The sequence below is a fragment of the Saccopteryx leptura genome, chromosome 6 (assembly GCF_036850995.1).
Source record: "Saccopteryx leptura isolate mSacLep1 chromosome 6, mSacLep1_pri_phased_curated, whole genome shotgun sequence".
Taxonomy (NCBI): Eukaryota; Metazoa; Chordata; class Mammalia; order Chiroptera; family Emballonuridae; genus Saccopteryx; species Saccopteryx leptura.
Window position 1 is genome coordinate 151,031,104 of NC_089508.1, and position 24,016 is coordinate 151,055,119.

Below are 24,016 nucleotides of genomic sequence, written 5' to 3' on the forward strand. Positions count from 1 at the left end.
ATTGAGAATGCAATCAATGAACAACTAAGGTGCCACAACGAAGAATTGATGCTTCTCGTTTCTCCCTTCCTGTCTGTTCCTATCTGTCCCTCTCTCTGTCTTTCTCTGTCTCTGTCCCTGTCTCTCTTGCTAAAAAAAAAAAAAAAAAGACAGAAACAGCATCTGGAGATAAAAAAGACAGACTAAATGAGATACTTTTCTTATCTTCCAAGGCAAAGGTATCTAGCCTATAGTACTTGGGAAGGAATCAAACAACAGAAGTTGCTTTCTGGGAGGCCTGTCTTCCTTCCTCACCCAGGGTGAAGTCAATTCTGTAGGTTCTATAGGGCAGACCCAGGGTGTCAAGAAAAGCAACATTTTAAGATTAAAATATAAAAATTAAATATGTCCCTTAGTTATAAATTTTCTTGGGATGTAATGGCCTAATCAGTCCCTGGAAATCGTCCCTCAAGGTATAAAAAATGATTATTCATTAATGAGAACTTTGTTCAAACAAAAAGTTCCAAATGCCCTCGGGACTTGTCTTTTTGGCATGTACTTTATTTCTCTCTCATTGTACTATTACCTCTGGTTTAAACTGCAGGGGAACATTTTGTTTTCTTAGTGCCAACCAAATGTCACTAATGACACCCCGAGGAATAGTATAGAACCTTTCTGAAGAACAGTGCCTGTCAGGCAGCTAGCTGTGTGTGCAAGGCCGTAGCCCTGGGCTGCTGGCAGGGGGAGGTGAGCAGCTCAGCCACACTGTGCTGGAGCTCAGCAAAACTACCCCATTCATTCACTTGCTCATTCACGCACCTACTTAACGGCAGATACTTACCAAGCATTTAATTTCCGGTGCGCCATGCTAGGACTGAAATGGCTCAGGAGAAAAGTCTCTGCCTTCTTGGTGCTTATGTTCTGTGAGTAATTAGTTAAGAAGAAAAAAAAGGTTTTGACCCAATTTCTTTGTTTGACATAACATTTTAAAGAGCACCGTGCTGAGCACTGGATACAGTGGAACGTACAAGAGACACCGTCCTTGTTCTGGTTACTAGTTTCGTAAGGGAGAGGCCCACGTGGAGCAGCATGTAAATAAATAGAGGATTTCATCTCAGAATCTGATAACAGCTGTATAGTGTAGAGTGAGAAGGGACAGTAGTGGGTGTAGCTACTGAGTCTTTCTGGGTCATAATATTTTATGATAAAGTGGAAAAAATGACACCTACCCTGTATGTCCACGTGCTCCATAGATCCGTCAGACTAGGTGGAGAAAAATATATGCAAAAAACTTCCTGAGCCTGACCAGGCAGTGGCACAGTGGATGGAGCATCGGACTGGGATGCGGAGGACCCAGGTTTGAGACCCCGAGGTCGCCGGCTTGAGCGCGGGCTCATCTGGTTTGAGCAAAGCTCACTGGCTTGGACCCAAGGTCTCTGGCTCGAGCAAGGAGTTACTCGGTCTGCTATAGCCCCACGGACTAGGCATATATGAGAAAGCAATCAATGAACAACTTACTAAGGTATCACAACGAAAAACTAATAATTGATGCTTCTCATCTCTCTCCATTCCTGTCTGCCTGTCCCTGTCTATCCCTCTCTCTGACTCTCTCTCTATCTCTGTAAAAAAATAAAAAAAAAATCTCCTGAGACTCTAAAGGCACAAGAATGGTATTAGTGTTTATGGCTGGTGAGGACCCGGCAGGGACAGGCAGCGGAGCAGGAGCATCCCCTGGTCCCTGGAGCTGAGCTCTGCCTTACAGCGGAGGGAGGCAGAGTTTCTGCCACAGCAGCCTTGCCGCACCCTTTAGGGTTTGGGGGATGAGCCAAACTCTGGCATACTTCTAAGTTCAAATAAATTCACAGAGTTTTGTCATTTATTATTTTTTTAATTTAATACGTTTGTAGAAGATGAAGTTATAACACTCATTTGAAGCAAGAGGGTGTTTGGAAAACCTGTCTAAGGATTGTCAGTTTAGCAGAGTCCCCCAACCCCCAGAGCCAGTAGGGACAGTTGGTGGTTGCTAAATAATTTTTTGTTGACTTAGACAATTTCCCTGCAGAGGAGAGGTCATTTTGTCATCTAATGGGTCTGAATAGTGAAACGTGTAAGTGTGTTGTGTATAAACTTACTAAGATTGGGAACGTTTTTTATTTCATTAAGCAAGTAATGGAATAGAGTTTAGTTCTCTATGGATTTAAAGGTTTTGAGTCTATTGCTGGAACCAAAAGGTAAATTATATTCTTCTCTTAAGGCAACTTGAAGATTTCCTAAGCTTGTATGGGAGCTGACGGATGAGTGACCCCGGTACAAGGCCTGGGAGATGATGTGCTAGTGAGCTACACTGACCAGGATACCGGCTCTGCCTTTCACAGGGGTTCCATTTCTTCCCCTTTGGTAGCTTAAAGAATTTTTCCCCAAGTAGATAAAAATTTGACTTTTAGATGTAAAAGTTAAATGAGGCCGGCAGCTAATAATATACATAAGCGCATATTGGCAGCTCTCCTAGATAGTAAACTGTGCGGTTTTTTGTTTTTGTTTTTTTTAAGTGAGAAGAGGAGAGATAGACTCTCGCATGCGCCCCGATCAGAATCCACCTGGCAGCTCTTCTCTGGGGCTGACACACAGACCAACCGAGCCATTGGGTGCAAGAGGGGAAGAGAGAGAAAAGGGGGAGAGGGAGGAGAAGAGAAGCAGATGGTCACTTGTCATGTGTGCCCTGACCAGAGATTGAACCCAGGACATCGGCACTCCAGGCCAATGTTTTATCCACTGAGCCAACCAGTAAGGGCCTATAATTTTTAATAAAGAAAATTTTACTGAAATACTGAAATGTTTCAAATTATTGAGATACCTTGATTTTTCTCATTATAATATATATTATGACCGTTACTCTCTTTGACTTACCATACTTTTTTTTGTTTCTTATTCATCATAGTCTGTTGTTGGCCAGATTATGTTGTTGAAGCCCATGTCTAAGGGGGTGAAAAGGGTTGGGTGGCTCCTTCAGAGGAACTTGACTTAGTAGGGGAACAAAGCCACCTGTACGAAAAGGTATGGTCTACTCAGCTATATAGCTTTTATTTTATTTATTTTTATTCATTTTAGAGAGGAGAGAGAGAAACAGAGAGAGAGAGGAGAGAGAGACAGGGGAGGAGCTGGAAGCATCAACTCCCATATGTGCCTTGACCAGGCAAGCCCAGGGCTTTGAACCGGCGACCTCAGCGTTTCCAGGTCGATGCTTTATCCACGGCGCCACCACAGGTCAGGCGCTATATGGCTTTTAAAGTAAAGAGGAGTAAAAAGAGGGAATAGGGTGCTGATAGTTAGAGATTCCCAGCCTGACTTGTGGTGGCACAGTGGATAGAGCATACACCTGGATGCTGAAGTTCCAGGTTTCAGACCCCAAGGTCTCCGGCTTGAGCACAGGCTCACCAGCTTGAGCATGGGATCATGGACATGATCCCAGGGTCACTGACTTGAGTCCAGAGATCATTGGCTTGAAGCCCAAGGTCGCTGGCTTGAGCAAGGGGTCACTGGTTCAGCTAGAGCCCCCCAGTCAAGGCACATATGAGAAGCAATCAATGAACAACTAAAGTGTTACAACTACCAGTTGATGCTCCTCATCTCTCTTTCTCTTCCTGCCTGTCTGTTCCTATCTGACCCTCTCTTACACGCATTTAAAAAGAAAAGGAAAAAAAAAGATAAGATAGGACTTGGTGACACACATAAATATAAGAGGAGAAAGGAATAAAAATCACAGCCACAAATAGTATTTGGGAGAGCCTGTGCTCTTGTCAGGGACCTGGTAAAGAAGTTTGCCTCACTAATTGAATGTGCAGCTTTAGCAAAACACCGCCTGTCCGTGTATTTTGAGGTGCTAAGTGAACATTATGTAATTTGTTCTTACTTTATCCCCAACATTAGGAACCTCTGGTATATGATTAGGAAATTATGGCTATAAGAGACATGATTCCAAAGTAGAGGGGCACTTCAGAGCTGGAATTGAACCAACCATGCAAAGATGGCCCGGGCGCTGGGGATGGCTCCTTGGCCTCTGCCCCAGGCGCTAGAGTGGCTCTGGTCGCAGCAGAGCATCGCCCCCTGGTGGGCAGAGCGTGGCCCCTGGTGGGCGTGCCGGGTGGATCCCGGTCGGGCGCATGCGGGAGTCTGTCTGACTGTCTCTCCCCATTTCCAGCTTCGGAAAAATACAAAAAAATAAATAAATAAAAAATAAAAATAAAAATAAAAAAAGAAAAATTGATGCTTCTGATCTCTCTTCCTTCCTGTTTGTCCATCCTTATCTGTCCCTCTTTCTGACTCTCTCTCTTTCTCTGACAAAAAATAAATTTAAAAAAGAAGTAAAAAAATAAAAATAAAAAAGAAGTAAAAGCATGACACACAGATTTCTGGCTTGTTCTTTGATGGGCTCCAGACACTGATGATCTCCAGAGTCATGAACCCTGGGACAGGACCAGGTTTTAGGTCGAGTAGGAAGATTTCAATTCAGTTTTGGAGAGTTTGAGTTTGATATGAGAGCCTTTGAGGCATTCAGAACTGTGGGAAAGAACAGGGAAGCTGAAAGAAACCATCTGAGGGGAGTTGAAAAAGATGGCTGATGGAAAACTAATGTGAGAAAAAGCTTTCCTATATTCAGGTAACAGTTAGGAAATGCAATGAAAGGAACACTTCCATTCATAATAGCAACAGAAACCAACATTCAAGAGTAAACCCAATCAGCAATGTGGAAAACTTTTATGAAATACTTTAAAACCTCACTTAAGGACATTAAAGAAAAATTTATTATAAAGAGGTAAATTCCTCTTAAATTTATTTATGAAGTAACTTTTTAAATTTGCTCAAAATGGTTCTTGGCCCTGGCTGGTTGGCTCAGTGGTAGAGCGTCAGCCTGGCGTGCAGGAGTTCTGGGTTTGATTCCCGGCCAGGGCACACAGGAGAAGCGCTCATCTGCTTCTACACCCCTCCCCCTCTCCTTCCTCTCTGTCTCTCTCTTCCCCTCCCGCAGCCAGGGCTCCATTGGAGCAAGTTGGCCCGGGCACTGAGGATGGCTCTATGGCCTCTGCCTCAAGTGCTAGAATGGCTCTGGTTGCAACAGAACAACGCCCCAGATGGGCAGAGCATCGTCCCCTGGTGGGCATACCAGGTGGATCCCGGTCGGGCGCATGCGGGAGTCTGTCTGACTGCCTCCCCGTTTCCAACTTCAGAAAAATACAAAAAAAAAATGGTTCTAAAGTTCAGTGGGAAAAGTAAGCATGTGAGACTAGCCAAGAAAATGCTAAACAAAGAATGATGATGAGGTTTTAGCGGCATGTATTTTTTATTTACACATTTCCCAGTCTTCACTTTTTACAATTAGAGAAACAAGAACTTTTCTAATTAGAGAAACAAGAACTAAAACACCATCAGAAGCAGTAATAAATTATAATCTATCTACAAAAAGACTGAAGAACGTGTATATGTGTGTGAATATATATGTATATGTATATATATGTATACTTACATTGGAAAGGAAGGATATAGAGATTATAATAAATAGGAAATATTATTATTGGTTTTACAGAAATAAAAAGAATTATCAGGGAATACTATAAATAACTGTGTGCCAACAAATCGATAACTTAGATGAAACCAACAAATTTTTAGAAAGACACAAACTACCAAAGCTGATTCAAGAAGAAATGGAAAAGCTTATAGACCTATAAAAAGTAAACAGATTGGGTTATTAATTGAAAAACATTTCCTACAAAAAGGGAAAATAAAAGACAAGGTCTAGATGTCTTACTGGTGAATTCTACTAAACATTAAAGGAAAATGAATACCATTTCTTCACAAACTCTTCCCAAAAAAACAGTAAAAGAGGGAATACTTTCCAACTCATTTTATGAGGTCTGTATCACCCTGATACAAAAGAATTAACGTGTGGACCAATATCTCTTATGAATATAACAAAAATTCCGCAACAAAATATTAGCAAACGGAATACAGCAGCACATTAAAGGTTGTGCACAATAACCACGTGGAATTCATCTCAGAATGCAGGGTTGGTTTAACATCTGAAAATCAACCACTCTACTACATCCTGTCAATAAATAGAGGACAAACACCAAATTATCACCTCAGTAAATACAGAAAAAGCATTTGATGAAAGCTGACACCCCTTTCTGATTAAAACAACCAACTAGGAACAGAAAAAAGCTTTGCAATCTAGCAAAGGGCACCTATGAAAACCCATAGCTGACATCATACTCAGTCACTGAAAGACCAAATGCTTTGCCCCAAGATCAGGAACAAGACAAGGGTGCCCACCCCTTCTACTCAGTATTGTATTAGAGGTACTGGGCAGTCAGGCAAGAAAAAGAAAGAAAAGGCATCCAACTTGAAAAGGAAAAATATCTCTATTTGCAGATGATGTGATCTTATATATGGAAAATTCAAAAGAACACAGAAGCCTGGCCTGGTGGTGGCACAGTAGGTAGAGCGTCGGCCCGGGATGCAGAAGACTCAGTTCAAAACTCCGAGGTCCCTGGCTTGAGTAAGGGGTGACTAGCTCAGCTGGAGCCCCCCCCCCCCATTCAAGGTACATATGAGAAAACAATCAATGAACAACCAAGGTGCTGCAACAAAGAATTGATGCTTCTCATCTCCCGTCCTATCTGTCTGTTCCTGTCTGTCCCTCTCTCTATCTCTCTCTCACTAAAAATAAAAAAAAAATAAAAAAAATTTTCAGCCAAAAAATGAGTTCAACAAAGTTGCAAGATGCAAACTGATCAGTTGTGTTTCTGAACCCTAGAAATTAACAATCTGAAAATGAAATTTAGGCAAACAATTTTATTTGCAATAACTTCAAAAAGAGTAAAACACTTAGGAATAAGTTTAATAAAAGAAGTATAAAACTTACACACTGAAAATTACAAAACAAAGTTATAATTTTTTTCTTTTTTTATTATTGAGAGGTGAGAGGCAGAAAGGCAGACTCCCACATGCACCCCGACCAGGATCCACCCAACAAGCCCCCTATGGAGCAATGCTCTGCCCATCTGGGGCCATTGCTCCATTACTCTACAACTGAACTATTTTACCGTTTGAGGTGAGGCTATGGTGCCATCCTCATTGCCTGAGGCCAACTAGCTCAAATGAGTCATGGCTGTGTGAGGGGGGAAAGAGTAAGAGAGAAGGGGAAGGGTGGAAAAGCAGATGATTGCTTCTCCTGCGTGCCCTAACCGGGAATCGAAACCATGACTTCCACACGCTGAGCCAACTAGCTAGGGCCCAAAGTGATAATGAAAGAAGATGACCCTGGCCAGTTTGCTCAATGGATAGCACGTCAGCCTGATGTGCAGACATCCCAGGTTCAATTCCCTGTTCAGGGCATATATAAGAAGTGACCGTCTGCTTCTCTTCCCCTCCCCCTCCCCTTTCTCTCCCTCTTCTCCTCCCTTTTTTCTCCCCCTCCTCCTCCCATTTCTCTCCCTCATCCTCTCTCACAGCCAGTGGCTCAATTGGTTCTAGCATCAACCCCAGATGGGGTGTGCTGGGTGGATCCCGGTCGGATACATGCAGGAGTCTATCTATCTCCCTTACACACACACACACACACACACAATGTAAATAAATGGGAAGACATCACATATTCACAGATTTGAAAATTTAGTATTGTTAAGATGATAATCCTCCCAAAATTTATCTACAGATTCAGTGAAATTCCTATCAAAATCCAGGCTGCCTTTTTCGGAGAAATTAATCCTAAAATTTATGTGGCAATTTAACAGATCCAGGATAGCTGACATAGTATTGAAAAAGAACAAAGTTGGAAGACTCATACTTCCTAATTTAAAAATTTCTTATAAAGCTATAGTAATTACTGTGGTCTGAATGTTTGTGTGTCTCCCCCCCCCCCATTTATATGTTGAAATCCTAACCCCCTAACATGATGGTATTAAATCCGGGACTCCGAGAGGTACATAAATCATAAGGGTAGAATCCAGATGCCTTAGAGAAGAGACTCCAGAGAGACCCCTCGCCCCTCTGCCTTGTGAGAGTACAGTGAGAAGTCTGCATCTGAAAGAGAACCCTCCCCCAGCCATGCACTCTGATCCTGGACTTCCAGCCTCCAGGACTGAGAGAGAAGTATTTGTTATTTATGAGCTGCACAGTCAATACTATTTTTTTTTTTTTCCTGAAGCTGGAAACGGGGAGAGACAGTCAGACAGACTCCCGCATGCGCCCGACTGGGATCCACCCGGCACGCCCACCAGGGGCCATGCTCTGCCCACCAGGGGGCGATGCTCTGCCCCTCCGGGGCATCGCTCTGCCGCGACCAGAGCCACTCTAGCGCCTGGGGCAGAGGCCAAGGAGCCATCCCCAGCGCCCAGGCCATCTTTGCTCCAATGGAGCCTTGGCTGCGGGAGGGGAAGAGAGAGACAGAGAGGAAGGAGGGGGGGTGGAGAAGCAAATGGGCGCTTCTCCTATGTGCCCTGGCCGGGAATCAAACCTGGGTCCCCTGCACGCCAGGCCGACGCTCTACCGCTGAGCCAACCGGCCAGGGCTTCAATACTATTTTATTATAGCAGCCTGAACGGACTAAGACAGAAATCAAGACAGTGTGGTCATGGCACAAGGAGAGACATACAGATAATGGAATAAAACTAAAAGTCAACAAAGAAACTCACATTTACAGCGACTTGTTTTTCAACAAGGGTGTCAAGACAAGTCAATGGAGAAAGAATGGTCTTCAACAAATGGTGCTGGTATAATTGTGCCTCTACCTACCTGCAAAGGAATGAAGTTGGACACCTCACATCATACATGAAAATGAACTCTTTTAGTGAGAGGAGGGGAGGTAGAGACAGACTCCCGTGCCTCAACCGGGATCCCCCTGGCAAGCCTACTAGGGGGCAATATTCTGCCCATCTGGGGCCATTGCTCCATTGCTCAGCAACTGAGCCATTTTTTAACACCTGAGGCGGAGGCCATGGAGCCATCCTCCTCATCCAAGGCCAACCTGCTTAAACCAATCGAGCCAGGGCTGCCAGGGGGCGGGGTGTTGGGGTGGGGAGCAGATGGTCGCTTCTCAACTGTGTGCCCTGACCGGGAATCGAAACTGGGACTTTCACACTCTGGGCCGACGCTCTACCACTGAGGCAACCAGCCAGGGTGAAAATGAACTCAAAATAGATCATAGACCTAAATGTCTATTTAAGAGTAGTGTAACAGCCTGACCAGGCGGTGGCACAGTAGATAGAGCGTTGGACTGGGATGCAGAGGACCCAAGTTCGAGACCCCGAGGTTGCCAGCTTGAGCTCAGGCTCATCTGGCTTGAGCAAAAAGCTCACCTGCTTAGACCCAAGGTCGCTGGCTTGAGCAAGGGGTTACTCGGTCTGCTGAAGGCCCACGGTCAAGGCACATATGAGAAAGCAATCAATGAACAACTAAGGTGTCACAATGCGCAATGAAAAACTAATGATTGATGCTTCTCATCTCTCCGTTCCTGTCTGTCCCTATCTATCCCTCTCTCTGACTCTCTCTCTGTCTCTGTAAAAAATAAATAAATAAACAAACAAAAAAGTAAAAAAAAAGAGTAGTGTAACAGTAATTTGAGTAGAGTAGCTAAAAATATGAAAAAGCTAACAATATAAATCTCTTAGAAGAAAATATAGGACTGAATCTTTAAGACCTTTGGTAAGGCAAAGCCTTCTTAGACATGACACCAAAGCACAAACAACTAAAGAAAATAGATAGATTGGACTTTATCCGAATTGAAAAATTTGGTGCTTTGAAGAACATGATCAAGAAAGTGAAAAGATAACCCATGGAATGGGAGAATATTTGCAAATCTGATAAGTATATTTTATCTTTAGAAAAAGAGACAAATAATCAATTAAAAATAGGCAAACACATCTAAATAGAAATTTTTCCAAAAAGATTTACTGATAACTAATAAGCGTATGAAAAGATGCTCAAAATGATAGAGAAATGCAAATTAAAACCACAGATAAAAACCACAGAGACAGGTAATAAGTGTTAGTCAAGGCTGTGCAGAATCAGAACACTCACACTCTGCTGGTGGGAAAGGAGAATGGTGCAGGTGCTGTGGGAAGCACTGGCAGCTCTCAAAGTGTTAAAGATAGGATTCAGCAGTTCCACTCAGAGGCTTGTAAGAAAAATAAAATATGTGTCTACACAATAACTTGTACCACATTATTCTCAATGACCAAACAGCAGAAATAGCCTGTGTCCATCCATTGATAAATCAATAAAGAAAATGTGGTATATTCACACAGTGGACTATTTCTGTTATGGAAAGGAATGGATTCATACTATAAAAACATACTAAGTGAAAAAAGGCAGTCATAAAATACCACATATTATATGATTTCATTTATATGAAATGTCCAGAATAGGCAAATCCATTGCCTTGGACTGGTGGGATTTGAGAATAAATGAAGAGTGACTGCTAATGAGTATGGGATTTCTTTGGGAGGGGGGAGGTAATGAAAATGTAAAATTGATTGTGGTGATGGTTGTATAACCTTGTGAGGATACTAAAAACCACTGAATTATATATGTTAAATAGATGAATTGTGTAGTATATGAATTATATCTTTATAAAGCTGTTATATAAAAATATACTAAATGAAAAGTCTGCAGAAAAATATTATATGAATATATTTTTGGAAATAATATATTTAAACAAAACGTATTCTTTAAAATTTGTGAAGCAATGTAAAAGAAACATTGATGTATATTCTCTTGACATAGTAGCTTTAATCATGTAATAGTTCCGGTGACAAAATTTCATTAAGAAGATACAGTAATAACAACAATAGCATTTATTGCATTCTTTCTATTTGCCAACACTTTGCTAAATTCTTAACATACATTTTTCTCATTTGTTTTTCACAACACCTGATAATGGCCCCTGATTTTCTGTTCCTCTCACCTTGCTTTCTAGTCGCCAACACACTGACGTTTACATTTACAAAATTGTATTATTTATCAGAATATCAAAAATGCACAATTTCTTTTGTTGTGGTTAACAGTAGCTAAAAGCTAACCATAAGTCTTATTTGAGTTGATATTTATATGATCTTAAGCAGTTAGAAGTGCATATTGATAAATCCACCTTTATATGTTTAGGTAAGATTTTAAGTTTGAACTAAAACATTTTGTATTTGTTATAGTTGATTCCCAATAGGAAAACACTTTTTAATTACTTGAACAGTTTTTTGTTTAATATAGTGCTAAATTTGAAAGGCAATCATTGGCAAAGATAATTTTTAGAATTCTTCTCAGTCAGTTTGGGCTGCTGTAACAAAATACCATAGACTAGATAGCTGGAACAGTCAACATTTATTTCTCATAGTTCTGGAGTCTGGAAAAGCCTAAGATCAATGTGCTGGCAAAACTGGTTCTTGGTGAGGGGCCTCTCTGGCTTGTAGATGTCACCTCCTTGCTGCACCTTCTCATGCAGAGCAGAGTGAGAGCAAGCTCTGTGTGGTCTCTTCTTGTAAGAACACTAATCCTGTCATTATCCCCACCCTCATGACAGCAATGAAACTTGAGCCCCTCCCACAGGCCCCATATGCAAATCAATCACGTGGGCTTCAGCATAGGAACCTGAGGGAGGGTGGACACAGCTTCATCCAAAGCCACTAGCTGTGGTGAAATTTGTCCATAAATGCTAACCAAGCATTTTTGTTTGTTTTTAGTATTATGTGCCAAGAACCTTGCAAAGAAAGACTTCTTCAGTAAGTAAACACCCATTTTTGCTCTTACAATATTAATATTTTGCACATATCTCTGAAATTTTAAACTTATTAAAAATGCTGATTGTATTCTCCTAAAAATCAATCCTGCCCTTTACTGAATAAAAATCCATGGTTTCAAAAACTTTATTTCTCAGTTGACTACAACATAGAGAGACTCCCTAGCTCCTAGGCACAGAATTTTAACTCATACAAGAAAAACTCTCTCATTTCCTATTTCAGCCACACCGTTTTCTCTGTTTTTCAGCTCAAAATCAGACAAGACATTTCTCTATAAAATAGCTGGTTTAAATGAAATTGTTAGTCAGGTTTTATAAAACTCTTTTTAAAAGGCTTGTAATTAAAGGAATTGTGAAAAATAGAGAATCCTTTTCTGAAGAAAGGAATCACCCCTTCACTCAGGAAATTCTCCTGTTGTAAAGTAGGCGCCTGCAGCTGGAAGTCTGCACTGTCTTCTTTCCTCCCAGGCATGCTGCTCACTGCTGAGGTGGTGGTAGCCACATTTTAAAGATGAAGAAACCTGGGTTCACAGCCTTATTCAAGTAGCTGGGCAGCTCCAGGACAGAGGTGCACCTCCAGGCCTCTAACCTGCCACCTCTCGGATTTGATACACCTGTCGAATTCTTTTAGGAGCTTAACTTATGAAGACTCAGTAAATACTTGCTTCCAGAGATCATATAGACAAAGTCAGTAAGCAAGATTTCTAAGTATTATTTATTAGACAACTCATTATAGACACCTTTCCTCCATTTAATTAGCCCTACTACTTAGTGATTATCAAAAATGATATTTGAATTTAAGCCTGTTTTTTGCTGTTTTCTGTAAACCCAGTTTTTAGCCTCTAAAAATCTGAGGGTGAGTCATACTGGGTTACTTTCTTAGAAGGTAAATAGATCGAAACTAACCTTAAATTAGAGAATCAAATCTACCAAGGTAATCTTGTTTACCAAATCAGAGGATCTTGACGCTCCCGTTAGCCTGCCTGTAAGACTGTGTACTGATGTCATGTGATAGATCTGTATTCTCACCCAGGTGTGGCTGTCCCCTTTTCTCCAGGACTCCCTGACCCTTTTGCAAATATTGTTGTGGATGGATCTGGGCAGTGCCACTCAACGGACACTGTGAAAAACACATTGGACCCAAAGTGGAACCAGCACTATGATCTGTGAGTTGAATATTCTATAAGCTATTTGGAGAGTGGCAGGAAAATAGGTATCTAACTTTTAAAAGAAGCATTTTATTTAAAAGAAAATGATAAAAGAGAATTTCTAACTTGTTGTTATTGATAATAAAAGTATATAGCCAAATGAATACTGCCTATACTTGGAAATTCTTGCATTTGACATTTTTATAGATTTTCATGGTTTGTTTCTGTAATTTTTCAATCTGTTGAGCATTCTAACAAAAAATAAGAGCCATAGTTCAGGTCTTCTTATGGGCTACTTTATCTTTTTTTCGTGAAACCCTAAACCTGAGAGTTTTTACTTTAAAATACATTATTATTATACATTTTATTATGCAAATAAATACATATTTTACATATATTTCTATTTTTTTAATTCAGCCTTTGGTACAAATATATTTTCTGTAAGAGAAAGTATAGTTTGGTATGATTGAATATGTATAAATCGACTTACCACCAGACAATTTCTTATATTTGTTCATAAAATGGATTGCACTTTGAAAACCACTATTTTGTATGCACCTATGTTTTCATGTCCCTGCTAAGAAATGTTTGTCAAAATAATACTGAATGATTATTGGTTTTTTATTAACACAAATTATGCTGGGTTTGGGTGGGATTTTAATAGCTAGATTCTAAGACTGACTTTCAGGTATACTGAGGTACCATTAGTGATCTGGAAAGTGGTTGTCAGTTCTTGTCCTGAAAGCTCCCCTCTATGGTTGACTTGCCCTGAAAGTGGGGTTAATGCCTGAGTTAGTACCCATTACTGTCCTTTGGATGGATCTGTGGGTTTATAGGTAGTTCCCTGTTGCAAACTAATGTTCAATAGTAAGCCTAACATTGGTAGGAATTTCTGAATCATGTCATTGTCCTTTGGAATCAATTATATTATGGTAAATCTCTGTTACAAGGTAATTACTTATGTGGTTATCTACATTTGCTTCTTACATATCTGGTTAGTTCTTTTCCCAGCCCGTTGAAGTCAGTAGACATATATTTATTGAGTGCCTCCTACATGTGGAATATAGAACCAACACTATTTTTTAAGAATTCTTCTATACTGACAAGTCAATTAGATAAACTCTCAGTGGGCTATAATAATTCAGAAATACAGTTAAAAGTGAGTTTGCATGTTGTTTTTAGATATGTTGGGAAAACTGATTCTATAACCGTCAGCGTGTGGAACCACAAGAAAGTTCACAAGAAGCAGGGAGCCGGCTTCTTGGGCTGTGTGCGGCTACTCTCCAATGCCATCAGCAGATTGAAAGATACTGGATGTAAGAACCAAATGCTTTTCTGCCTTTTCATGCACCTGAGGAAGACTCATGAGGCATCATTTTTTAAATACTGAATACAGAATTCCTGCCTTCCTCCTAGTTAACATTTCCCTGGGTTAAGTTTTGAATTGTTTGTTTGCAGACCAGCGTTTGGATCTATGCAAACTAAATCCCTCAGATACTGATGCAGTTCGTGGCCAAATAGTGGGTAAGAACTTTCTCATCTGTATAAAGAGATGCTTTACAGAACTTAACATTCAACTCCTCATCACTGAGAAAACACACACGAGCACTGACATGTTGACATACTTCAAAGGACAGACCACATATGGGGGCCATTTCTTCAGCACTAAGGTGTCATCTTTTGTGGTTTTTGTTATTTTAGCTAATTCTCTTCAAACTATCCTTCAAAGCTGAGCTAAAACGACTAAGGTACAAAAGGATTTAGGATTGTAATTTTAAATGTCATTTTAATCATCACACAATGGTTAACTAATTTGTCATTGTATTACTCAGAGGTAGATGAGAAGCATGGTGGCCACATATTCAAGCGCTGAGAAATAGTTTCTTCAGGAAAACCCATCATATATATAAAAAGCAAAGATGATTTCGGAAGACTTTCATGTAATACGATTTTGTACAGTTAGAGGACTGAATTATCTTAGCATGAACGAATAGAATGTGCTTATGTTACAGAGTGTTGACTGGCAGTGTTCTCTTGAAAGTGATTTATCTGTTAAGAAGCTCATCGTATTATCTATCCAGTTTTTCTTAGCATTTTAGGGTAACTCTGAAATGCTGTGTGCTGACTGTATGCATTACAAAAGAACCAAAGAAAAGGTAGGATTTCAGCAGCACACCAGAGTGAGCCCAGATTGCTCAGGTACTGTCTTATGTGGGCTTGACCCAAGATAAACGCACTGTAGGTGAACCTCCTAAAAGCTATCATAATGAAAACATTTTTCTATATGTGATTTTTTTTTCCTTTGTGGAGGGATGTGCCCGGGAAAACGAGTAACTGGGAGCAACTTTATAAACATCTGTGGTGTTCATAGTTGCAACCAAAAATAAATGTTTGGATCCATCTGAACTTTGCAATTACTGAAAGTGCTCTCTGTGTCATTATTAAACGTAAGTCAAAATGTCCTTAAAGAATAAGGTGACTTAGAGGAAGAGACTGTGTGTTCCATTGTGTTTATGGAGAGCACGGAAACAAACCCCTCTTCTGCCGTATTTACAAGGACTGGTCCAGGCAGTGTGCAGTGGTGTGACCTCCTGTAATAGAATGCTTCGTGCTTGAAAGCATAGGAATATATGTGTGTGTCTATACGCACATGCCTCGCTTTTAAAAAATAATATTGTGCATAGATTATGCATTCACAATGGCTCGCTGTATTACAATTGTATGAAATACCACTGAATTGTAATGCAAGACGTTATTTTCTGTTTTAGTCAGTTTACAGACACGAGACAGAACAGGCACTGGAGGGTCTGTGGTAGACTGCAGAGGACTGCTAGAGAATGAAGGGTATGTATCACCGTGACAACGCTGCTGAGCGCTCTGCTGCATGAGCTCGCGCTTTGTATGAAACTGTCCTTCCCGCCTTTTCACTGTGCTGAGTAGTGAGACGCAGGAAAGGACTGTGCGGTAACACTTATAAAGGAAGCTGTAAAGACTTATAGTAGCATTGTGCCCAAAGACTCAGGATCCAATTTAAAGAGGTTCCCACTGGCCAAAGATAGAACAATTTTATCCTTAATATGAATTGTAACTAATGGATTGAAAGACATAAAATATGTTGGTTTGTTTTTTTAATTTTTAAATTGTATTTAGAAAATTAACAGAGTGACATTGATCAATAAGAGGACATAGGTTTCAGATAAATATCTCTATAGCATTTGAACTATTGATTATGTTGTATACCACATCGCCCAAAGTCAAATTATTTTTTATCACCTTATATTTGTCCCTAATATGTTTAAAATGAACATTATATGTTCATAATGACACAGAGAGAAAAAAAAACCCTAAAACAGTTTTAAAAAAAATTCTGTGTTGTAGAATTGTGCACCTGAAACCTTTATAATTTTGTTAACCAGAGTCACCTCAATAAATTCAATTTGAAAAAAACCCTGAAAACTCTCATTGGTCACTATCACAATTTTGTGATCCCTAATGAATTAATTAAGGTGGGTGATAATTAGTAATAATTTTTATCAACACCACAACAGAATTAATCTGACGTTGACATACCTCTTAGAAACAAAGGGGACAGGAGAATGTGTTACATAGTCCCAGTCTAGAAGTGGGCACTCAGGAGAGTGTAGAAGATGCTAACCCGTGTCTACACAAACATACACTTGAAAAATAAGTAAATCACAAGGGAGGAAGAGAACCTGCACATTAATAATAAAAGACTTAAGAGACAAACCTACTAAATGCAATGTGTGGACCTTGCTTGGATCCTGATTGAGACATTTGACTGGAGAAATTAAACACTGACTGGTGTTTGATGATATTTAAAAATTAATGTACATTTTTTAGTCATGATAATGGAAAAAGTCTTTATCTCTTAAAAGTATATGCTGAAATATTTAAGGATGAAATGGGAAATGGTTGGGATTGGTTTCAGAATAATTCAGTGGGAAGGGGACGTCAGAAGGAGTAGCCACGAGAAAATCATTGTACTAGTGATGAGTCTGGGAGATTAGTCTCCCAATTTGTGAATATATTTGAAACTTTTCAATGTGAAGTATTTTCAAAAGTACTTGCTTATAAGAGAAAATAGTCTGTTAAAGTAAATTGTCTTCAGAATGGCTCAGGGGGTGAAGATTTATGTTAAAGAGTACTTAAAGTCATTGCAGTATTTTATGTAACCAGGAATTTTACTACAGAGGAAAATGGAATATTTGGATTTGACTTTAAATCAAGAAAAATCAAATCTCATTTCATGAGCCCCTTATAGTCCAGGTTGGTGTTTTCTCATCACTCAGCTCTCCCCAAAGATGGAATCCCACGGGGACTTTGATGGCACCTCTTGGCCACTTGTTTTGTGAAAAGTCTTTGTATTTAAATAGGACAGAATGAATTCTATGGCACAAAGCACTTAGGACACTGTATATTGTTCAAGGAACGCAGAATGAATGGATGTGAGAGCCCCGCACTGACTCTCCAGGTCCCTGTCTCGCTGTGTGCCCATGCGCACTGTGTTCTGCCCCTTTCAGAACCGTGTATGAAGACTCAGGGCCCGGGAGGCCCCTCAGCTGCTTCATGGAGGAGCCTGCCCCTTACACAGATAGCACTGGTGCTGCTGCTGGTGGAGGGAACTGCAGGCTCGGGGAGTCCCCAAGTCAAGATCAAAGACTGCAGGCACAGCGACTTCGAAATCCCGAGATCCGAGGGTCCCTCCAGACGCCTCAGAACCGACCACATGGCCACCAGTCCCCAGAACTACCTGAAGGCTACGGTGAGAGAGTTCACCCTGTATGCTGAGCATTTTCTGCAGTGTTTCAGGGAGCTTTCGTTTTTTATCCTTTTTTAGTAACTCATTGCGTGGCTTCACTGCTTCAGTTTGCAGAGCTGTGTAGTACGATGGTTGTGTCAGTATAAAGACAAGTAACCAGATAAAGATGGTGATAAATCTTGCTCATCACAAATTTGTCAGCAGTTGTACCAGTTCCCCAGTTTAGCAATTGTGTAAAAATTTTAGGCAAATGAATATTCCAGAAAATCAGGATGGTGTGTGGGCTGGATGAGGGCATTTGTGGTCCTCTGATTTGCATATGGACAGGACAGTATGGCGTCAGAGTGAAAAGAAGGGATCATTTGACAATGTAGACAGAGGACCTGATTAATGAAGGAGAAATTCATTTAAATGTGGCAGATCACACCCGAAGTCTGACAAGTGGAGGTGGTAGAGGTCAAGGTAAGGTCAGTCCTGGTGATGTGGGGACACAGACCCGGCTCCTCCAGGGCTCTGACAAGGAAGATGTGAGCAGGAGAAAGGGAGGCAGGCTCAAATGTTTGTGAGGGCTGGTACCGTGAGGAAGTCTGGCAAAGTTAACCACTGCCCTTTTAATTCCTTTTCTGGGTGATTTTAAACAATGTTGAAAAGAAGCTTAGCCTGGTCTGTGGTGGTGCAGTGGATAGAGCACCTAGAGCACCAACCTGGAATGCTGGAGTCACCAGTTCAAAACCCTGGGCTTGCCTGATCAAGGCACATACAACAAGCAATCAAGCAATGATCAACTAAAGTGAAGCAACTACGAGTTGACACTTCTCGTTCCTCGCACCCTCTCCTCTCTCTGTAAAATTAATAGGAATAAAAATCTTTAAAGAGAAAAAAAAATAAGCTTAGACCTGTGCTTAGAGGACTGGTTGAAACTTTCCTTGGAATTAAATTTAATCATATCCCCAATTTCTTGTACAGAACAAAGAACAACAGTGCAGGGGCAAGTGTACTTTTTGCACACACAGACTGGAGTTAGCACGTGGCACGACCCCCGGATACCAAGGTAGGTTTCTAAAGTGCGCATCAACCTGGGGTCTTGGCCTCGGGGTCTCTGGTGTGTCACAGCTCCGCTGCCACCTCCAGACCCTCTACCTGTTAAGGTGGCAGCTGCTAGAACCAAGGGTCCTTTGGACAGCAGTCCTGGGTCTTGAAATCAGGTCACAACCAAAAAAGGCCCTCACCCCTAGATTAATCAAATGTGCTCTCACTTGGAAAGCCAATAACCCCTCCAAGATGTATCTTCATTTTAAACTAAAAATAATGGTGAATGAAATGATATGATGTCTGGGATTTGCTTCAAATAATTGGGGTGGGGCAGTGAATATAAAGGTGTATCTGAAACAGGTTGACTATGACTTGATAATTGTTGAAGTTGGTTATTCATTATGGTTTCTCTCCTTTTTATATACTTAAAGTTTTCCATAATAAAGCATTAAAAGGAAATATAAAGACTCTATTACCCTTTCTCTCTTCTACTTTACTATCTCTATTGCCTCAGTCCCTTGGGGACCATTCCTGAGGGAGATGCAGCTTTTCTATACGAATTCCTTCTACAAGGCCATACATCCGAGCCCAGGTCAGAGAGCCCCGCCCCACCCCACAACAGAGTTATGTTTCTTTATTTCTTTGCTTTGCTTTGCTTTGCTTTGCTTTAAAAAATTTTTTGTTTGTTTTAGAATAGCATTACTACTTAATAACATATTTTAAGTAATGCTCATTTTCTTTTTATTCATGAATTGTTTCATCTGAGAATAAGCTTCCTATCTTTGATTTTCCAAGTCTGTGTTAAATTTATGATTCAGTATCTATAATTGGAGTGGAAATACTACCTGCAGATGGATGAGGAGTCTCGACAGTACCCACTCTAAGAGATGTCAGGCTGTGTGCTAATTAGAAAAGCGTCTTGGTCAGTAATGCTGTGTGTCTACATGACTGTGGATTGTGCTGGAATAATTAATCAAGAGGTTGGAATTACAAATAGTTACTTAATGGAGCCAACTAAAAATGAGAATACCTCTTCCCAGTGCACCTGTTTAGAGTTGTGAGATTTCAAATGCATGTTAATACATCCCCTCAGCTGCAAAACACTTATGCTGTTTGGGGCTCTTCTATGAGGCAGCCTTTCTGACCTTGAGTGTTTCATTTACTGTGAATTCAGATCATTTTCCCAGAGTGTCAGATGCTTCCTACTGTTCGGGCCGTTTTCAGTACAAGAAGTGATGTTCCCCAGGTAGATCATGTCTCCCTCATGTGTATAGGCTCTGAAAGTTTCATTTTTATCTGTTGGCTTTTGCTGCCACCAGCAGCACAGAAGTCTGGATTCAGTGGGAATTTGGCGTAAGTAGCACCATGACTGTCCCTATCATTGATATAGAGGACATGGCCACATTGATAAGGGACACCTGTGGTTCCTCTTGCTGAAGTCTTGGTCTTATGCCTCTATATTCAGATGTACATACCTCTCTGTATCTTCCATTTTGGTAGAGACCTTAACAGTGTGAATTGTGATGAACTTGGACCACTGCCGCCAGGTTGGGAAGTCAGAAGTACAGTGTCTGGAAGAATATATTTTGTAGATCATAATAACCGAACAACCCAGTTTACAGACCCAAGGTTACACCACATCATGAAGTAAGACTTTTACATAATATTTGTTGACTTACATTTATCATTTAATGTTTTCTGCTAATATTTTTCTTAATTTGTTTACTGCATTGTTTCTTAGTGGAGAATAAGCATTAGCAAAATATGATAAATATTTGGGCAGTTGGATGTCTTAAACTCTCAAATTAGCTGTGAACAGCACTAAAGCCATCTCGTTGCTGTTACCACTCTCTTCTTTTCTGCCCATGAAATTAAATTCACCAAGATGGCATATTAGGCAGGTTCTTAAATGAAGCTTCCACCCCAGCACTGTGATGAAATGCGTGGTTCTTAAGTGCGAAGCAGTAAAATGAGGTTTTCCATAGTGCCGGCTCATCAGGCTCAAAGCAGCCACAGGCAGTAATGCCACTTGCTGGGGCCTTTTCCTGTGCCTGTTGTTCCTGGATAACCTGGAACGACCTTGGCTCCTGCATGTGTTCTAGGTTCGTTGTGTCCTCAGCACATAAGAGCCTGCATGGCTCTTCTCACTGACAACTGACATCAATAGCAAAACTTGAAAAAAAAGGCAGATGCCACTTTATCCCTGTACTAGTCCTAGTCCTTTTATTTTACTGGAATTTGCTTTCAATGAGTAGGCTTAGCCGTCTGTTGGTTCTGAAAACAAGGATTAGTTTTCACTTGAGTTGTTTGCTCTTGTGCTTATTGCCCCTCCACTATAATTTGTTTTTAATTTTTTTTTAAGTAAGAGTAGGGGAGATACAGAGACAGACTCCCACATGTGCCCCGACCAGGATCTACCCAGGGACCCCCATCTTGGGCTAATGCTCTACGCATTTGGGGCCATGCTAGCAACCAAGCTGTTTTTAGCACCTGAGGTGGAGGCTCCACAGAGCCATCCTCAGCACTTGGAACTGACGTCTTTAAATCAATCAAGCCATTGCTGCGGGAGAGAGAGAGAGAGAAAGGGGAGGGGGAGAGAAGCAGATGGGCGCTTCTCCTGTGTGCCCTGACTGGAAATCGAACCTGGGACTTCCACACGCCGGGTCGACATTCTACCACTGAGCCAACCGGCCAGCTCCTGTTTTTAATTCTATAATATATTTCATTGTAACCACCAAGGTACATCTAACAGTGCACTGGCCACTTGCAGATATGTACTAGATGATAAGTGATAGCAGTTGCTGTTTTTATTTATAGCAGTGATAATGTCTGAGCTTAGCTATTGTGTGGAAGTGGGGTATTATTGTATCATAGACCTATATTTGGGCTGATGGTGGCACCAGTAATTTTTACATATCCATGTCATCAGAGAAAAAAATGTTTGCTTGAAGTTCTGTGTAATGAACTCTTGTCTCAATCCCCTTGGTGTGGGAGCAGTGCCTGCAGTCCCTTGGCCGCTGCTCTTGGTGTGACTTTGATGCTTCTGTTCTTCTCAAGTCACCAGTGCCAACTGAAAGAGCCCAGCCAGCCACTGCCACTCCCCAGCGAGGGCTCAGTGGAGGACGAGGAGCTCCCTGCCCAGAGATACGAGAGAGACTTAGTTCAGAAACTGAAAGTCCTCAGACACGAGCTCTCCCTTCAGCAACCGCAAGCTGGTCATTGCCGCATCGAAGTGTCCAGAGAAGAAATATTTGAGGTATGGAATTTAGTGCAACCAACAGTCAGGCACAGACCCTGCATTCGTGTTGATAAACACGGTGACTGAGCTGAGGAGTCACCTTCTGAGTGACTGTCTTACGGTGGTGCTCTGAGGGCGTGGCTTCGTAAGCAACCTCTGTGTTTGGCGTTCAGGGTACAGAGTGTATTGCTATGTGCAGTGTGGGGTGTGTTGGAGCCAGGGGCCTTGTAGAAAGGGACTGCCTTTCCCCCTGGGGTAGAAGTTCATGCCCTCAGATGGTTTCTGGGGCGAAGGCCCAGAGGCACGTGTGGGAAAGAGAAGGATGGTCAATGCCCTCATCTGTACACACAGACTGTAGGTCCCTACAGTCGCACTTTTGTCAGAACTAGCCAGTCCTGCTGCTATGGCCTCACACAGGCTGAGCAGTTAGGCAGCCACCTTGGTGTCTTTTTCGGAAATAAGAAGCTCAGTTGGTTCCCCTGAAGGGCTCTGCCCGTATGCAGCCTGCTGTGGGATCAGGGTCCCCGAAGAGAGGGCCATCCAGTAGAGAGGGCCCTTTTCTCAGGGAACAGGATCATACAGTGAAATCTCAGCTGTGTTTGGGCCACAGCCTGCCCACCTTTGTGGGATCACTGCAGATGTGAGTGCACAGGACAGGTGGGGGCCGGGCTGCCTCCCAGGGGCAGTGGAGCGCACAGGGAGCCAGGCCTGGGGAAGTGCCTGCCCTGGTTGTGCGAAGCCGCGTGCGCGGCCAGTGGGGGGAGCAGCCAATGTGCACAGTGTTCCCAGCGAGAGTCTCAAACAGTCGCCAAGGTTAGAAAAGAGCTGAATTATGGACATTTTGCTGCGAGATCATTTCCACTCAACCTCTGCTTTCCCTCTTGGGATGGCAGAGTTTGAATTACATTAAATTTTCAAGCATGAGAAGATTCTTAATTGCCTTATCACTTGAAAATATCTACAGGCACTTACCTAGTTCTCCTAAAATGCTGAATCTCAGAGTGTCAGGCTAACAACGTGTTTTCGGGTGAGCTACTTTATGTCTCACGTAAATCCTGTTTTGCTTTTTGACTCAATAGAGTTGGGTGATTTTTTTCATTTCAGATATAAAAACAGGCTCAGAATTCTTTTTTTTTTTTTTTTTTTTTTTTCATTTTTCTGAAGCTGGAAACAGGGAGGCAGTCAGACAGACTTCCGCATGCGCCCGACCGGGATCCACCTGGCATGCCCACCAGGGGGCGATGTTCTGCCCATCCGGGATGTCGCTCTGTTGCGACCAGAGCCACTCTAGCGCCTGAGGCAGAGGCCATCTTTGCTCTAATGGAGCCTTGGCTGCGGGAAGGGAAGAGAGAGACAGAGAGGAAGGAGAGGGGGAGGGGTGGAGAAGCAGATGGGCGCTTCTCCTGTGTGCCCTGGTCGGGAATCGAACCCAGGACTTCTGCACACCAGGCCGACGCTCGACCACTGAGCCAACCGGCCAGGGCCGAATGAATGCCTTTTTAAAATCAGGCTCCATTATCAATAGCCTTTCAGCTTTTTATTACTTTAAGAATAAGAAAAGTTGTTCTCTCTGAAACTGTAATTTTGATATCTAGGAGTCTTATCGCCAGATAATGAAGATGCGACCAAAAGACTTGAAAAAACGACTGATGGTGAAATTCCGTGGAGAGGAAGGCTTGGATTATGGCGGAGTGGCGAGGTGAGAGGCTAATTTATTCACGCTTTCTGCTGTGTGGACTTCAGCATAACTGTGATAAAATATTTACAAAAGGAAGTCATTGGCCACTTTCTGGTGCTCAAACAGGATTTCAAATGTTGCTGCAAGCTTTTTTAGAGTAAGAATTCCTAAGAACATGTGAACATTGGCATCTTGCCATAACCTGTCAGAATGCACATGACCCTTGCCCTTAATTTGCTTTTTATGAAGTGGGAACTAAACTTTTTAATTTAACCCTTTTTCATCTGGAAGGACTGAACCTGAACCATGAGAGACCTGCTTCTGAAATCAGTAACGGAAGTGGCTTTCTTTCTCATTAGAGGGTTTTCAGGGGCGG

The 24,016-nt window shown here is 41.7% G+C and overlaps 1 protein-coding gene across 4 annotated transcripts in view; it reads left to right on the forward strand.

The window, feature by feature from the left end:
- The window catches only part of SMURF1 (SMAD specific E3 ubiquitin protein ligase 1), a 132,369-nt gene that overhangs the window by 89,146 nt on the left and 19,207 nt on the right, over positions 1–24,016 (forward strand). For 3 of the 4 annotated variants that reach the window (XM_066343914.1, XM_066343916.1, XM_066343915.1), the window contains exons 2-11: positions 11,709–11,747; positions 12,822–12,930; positions 14,095–14,228; positions 14,371–14,436; positions 15,681–15,756; positions 17,454–17,695; positions 18,659–18,743; positions 20,225–20,371; positions 21,782–21,980; positions 23,558–23,661. In XM_066343914.1, coding sequence (XP_066200011.1) covers positions 11,709–11,747; positions 12,822–12,930; positions 14,095–14,228; positions 14,371–14,436; positions 15,681–15,756; positions 17,454–17,695; positions 18,659–18,743; positions 20,225–20,371; positions 21,782–21,980; positions 23,558–23,661 — 1,201 coding nt within the window. The remainder of the gene's footprint in view (positions 1–11,708; positions 11,748–12,821; positions 12,931–14,094; positions 14,229–14,370; positions 14,437–15,680; positions 15,757–17,453; positions 17,696–18,658; positions 18,744–20,224; positions 20,372–21,781; positions 21,981–23,557; positions 23,662–24,016) is intronic. The other variant, XM_066343917.1, reaches the window with a different exon arrangement.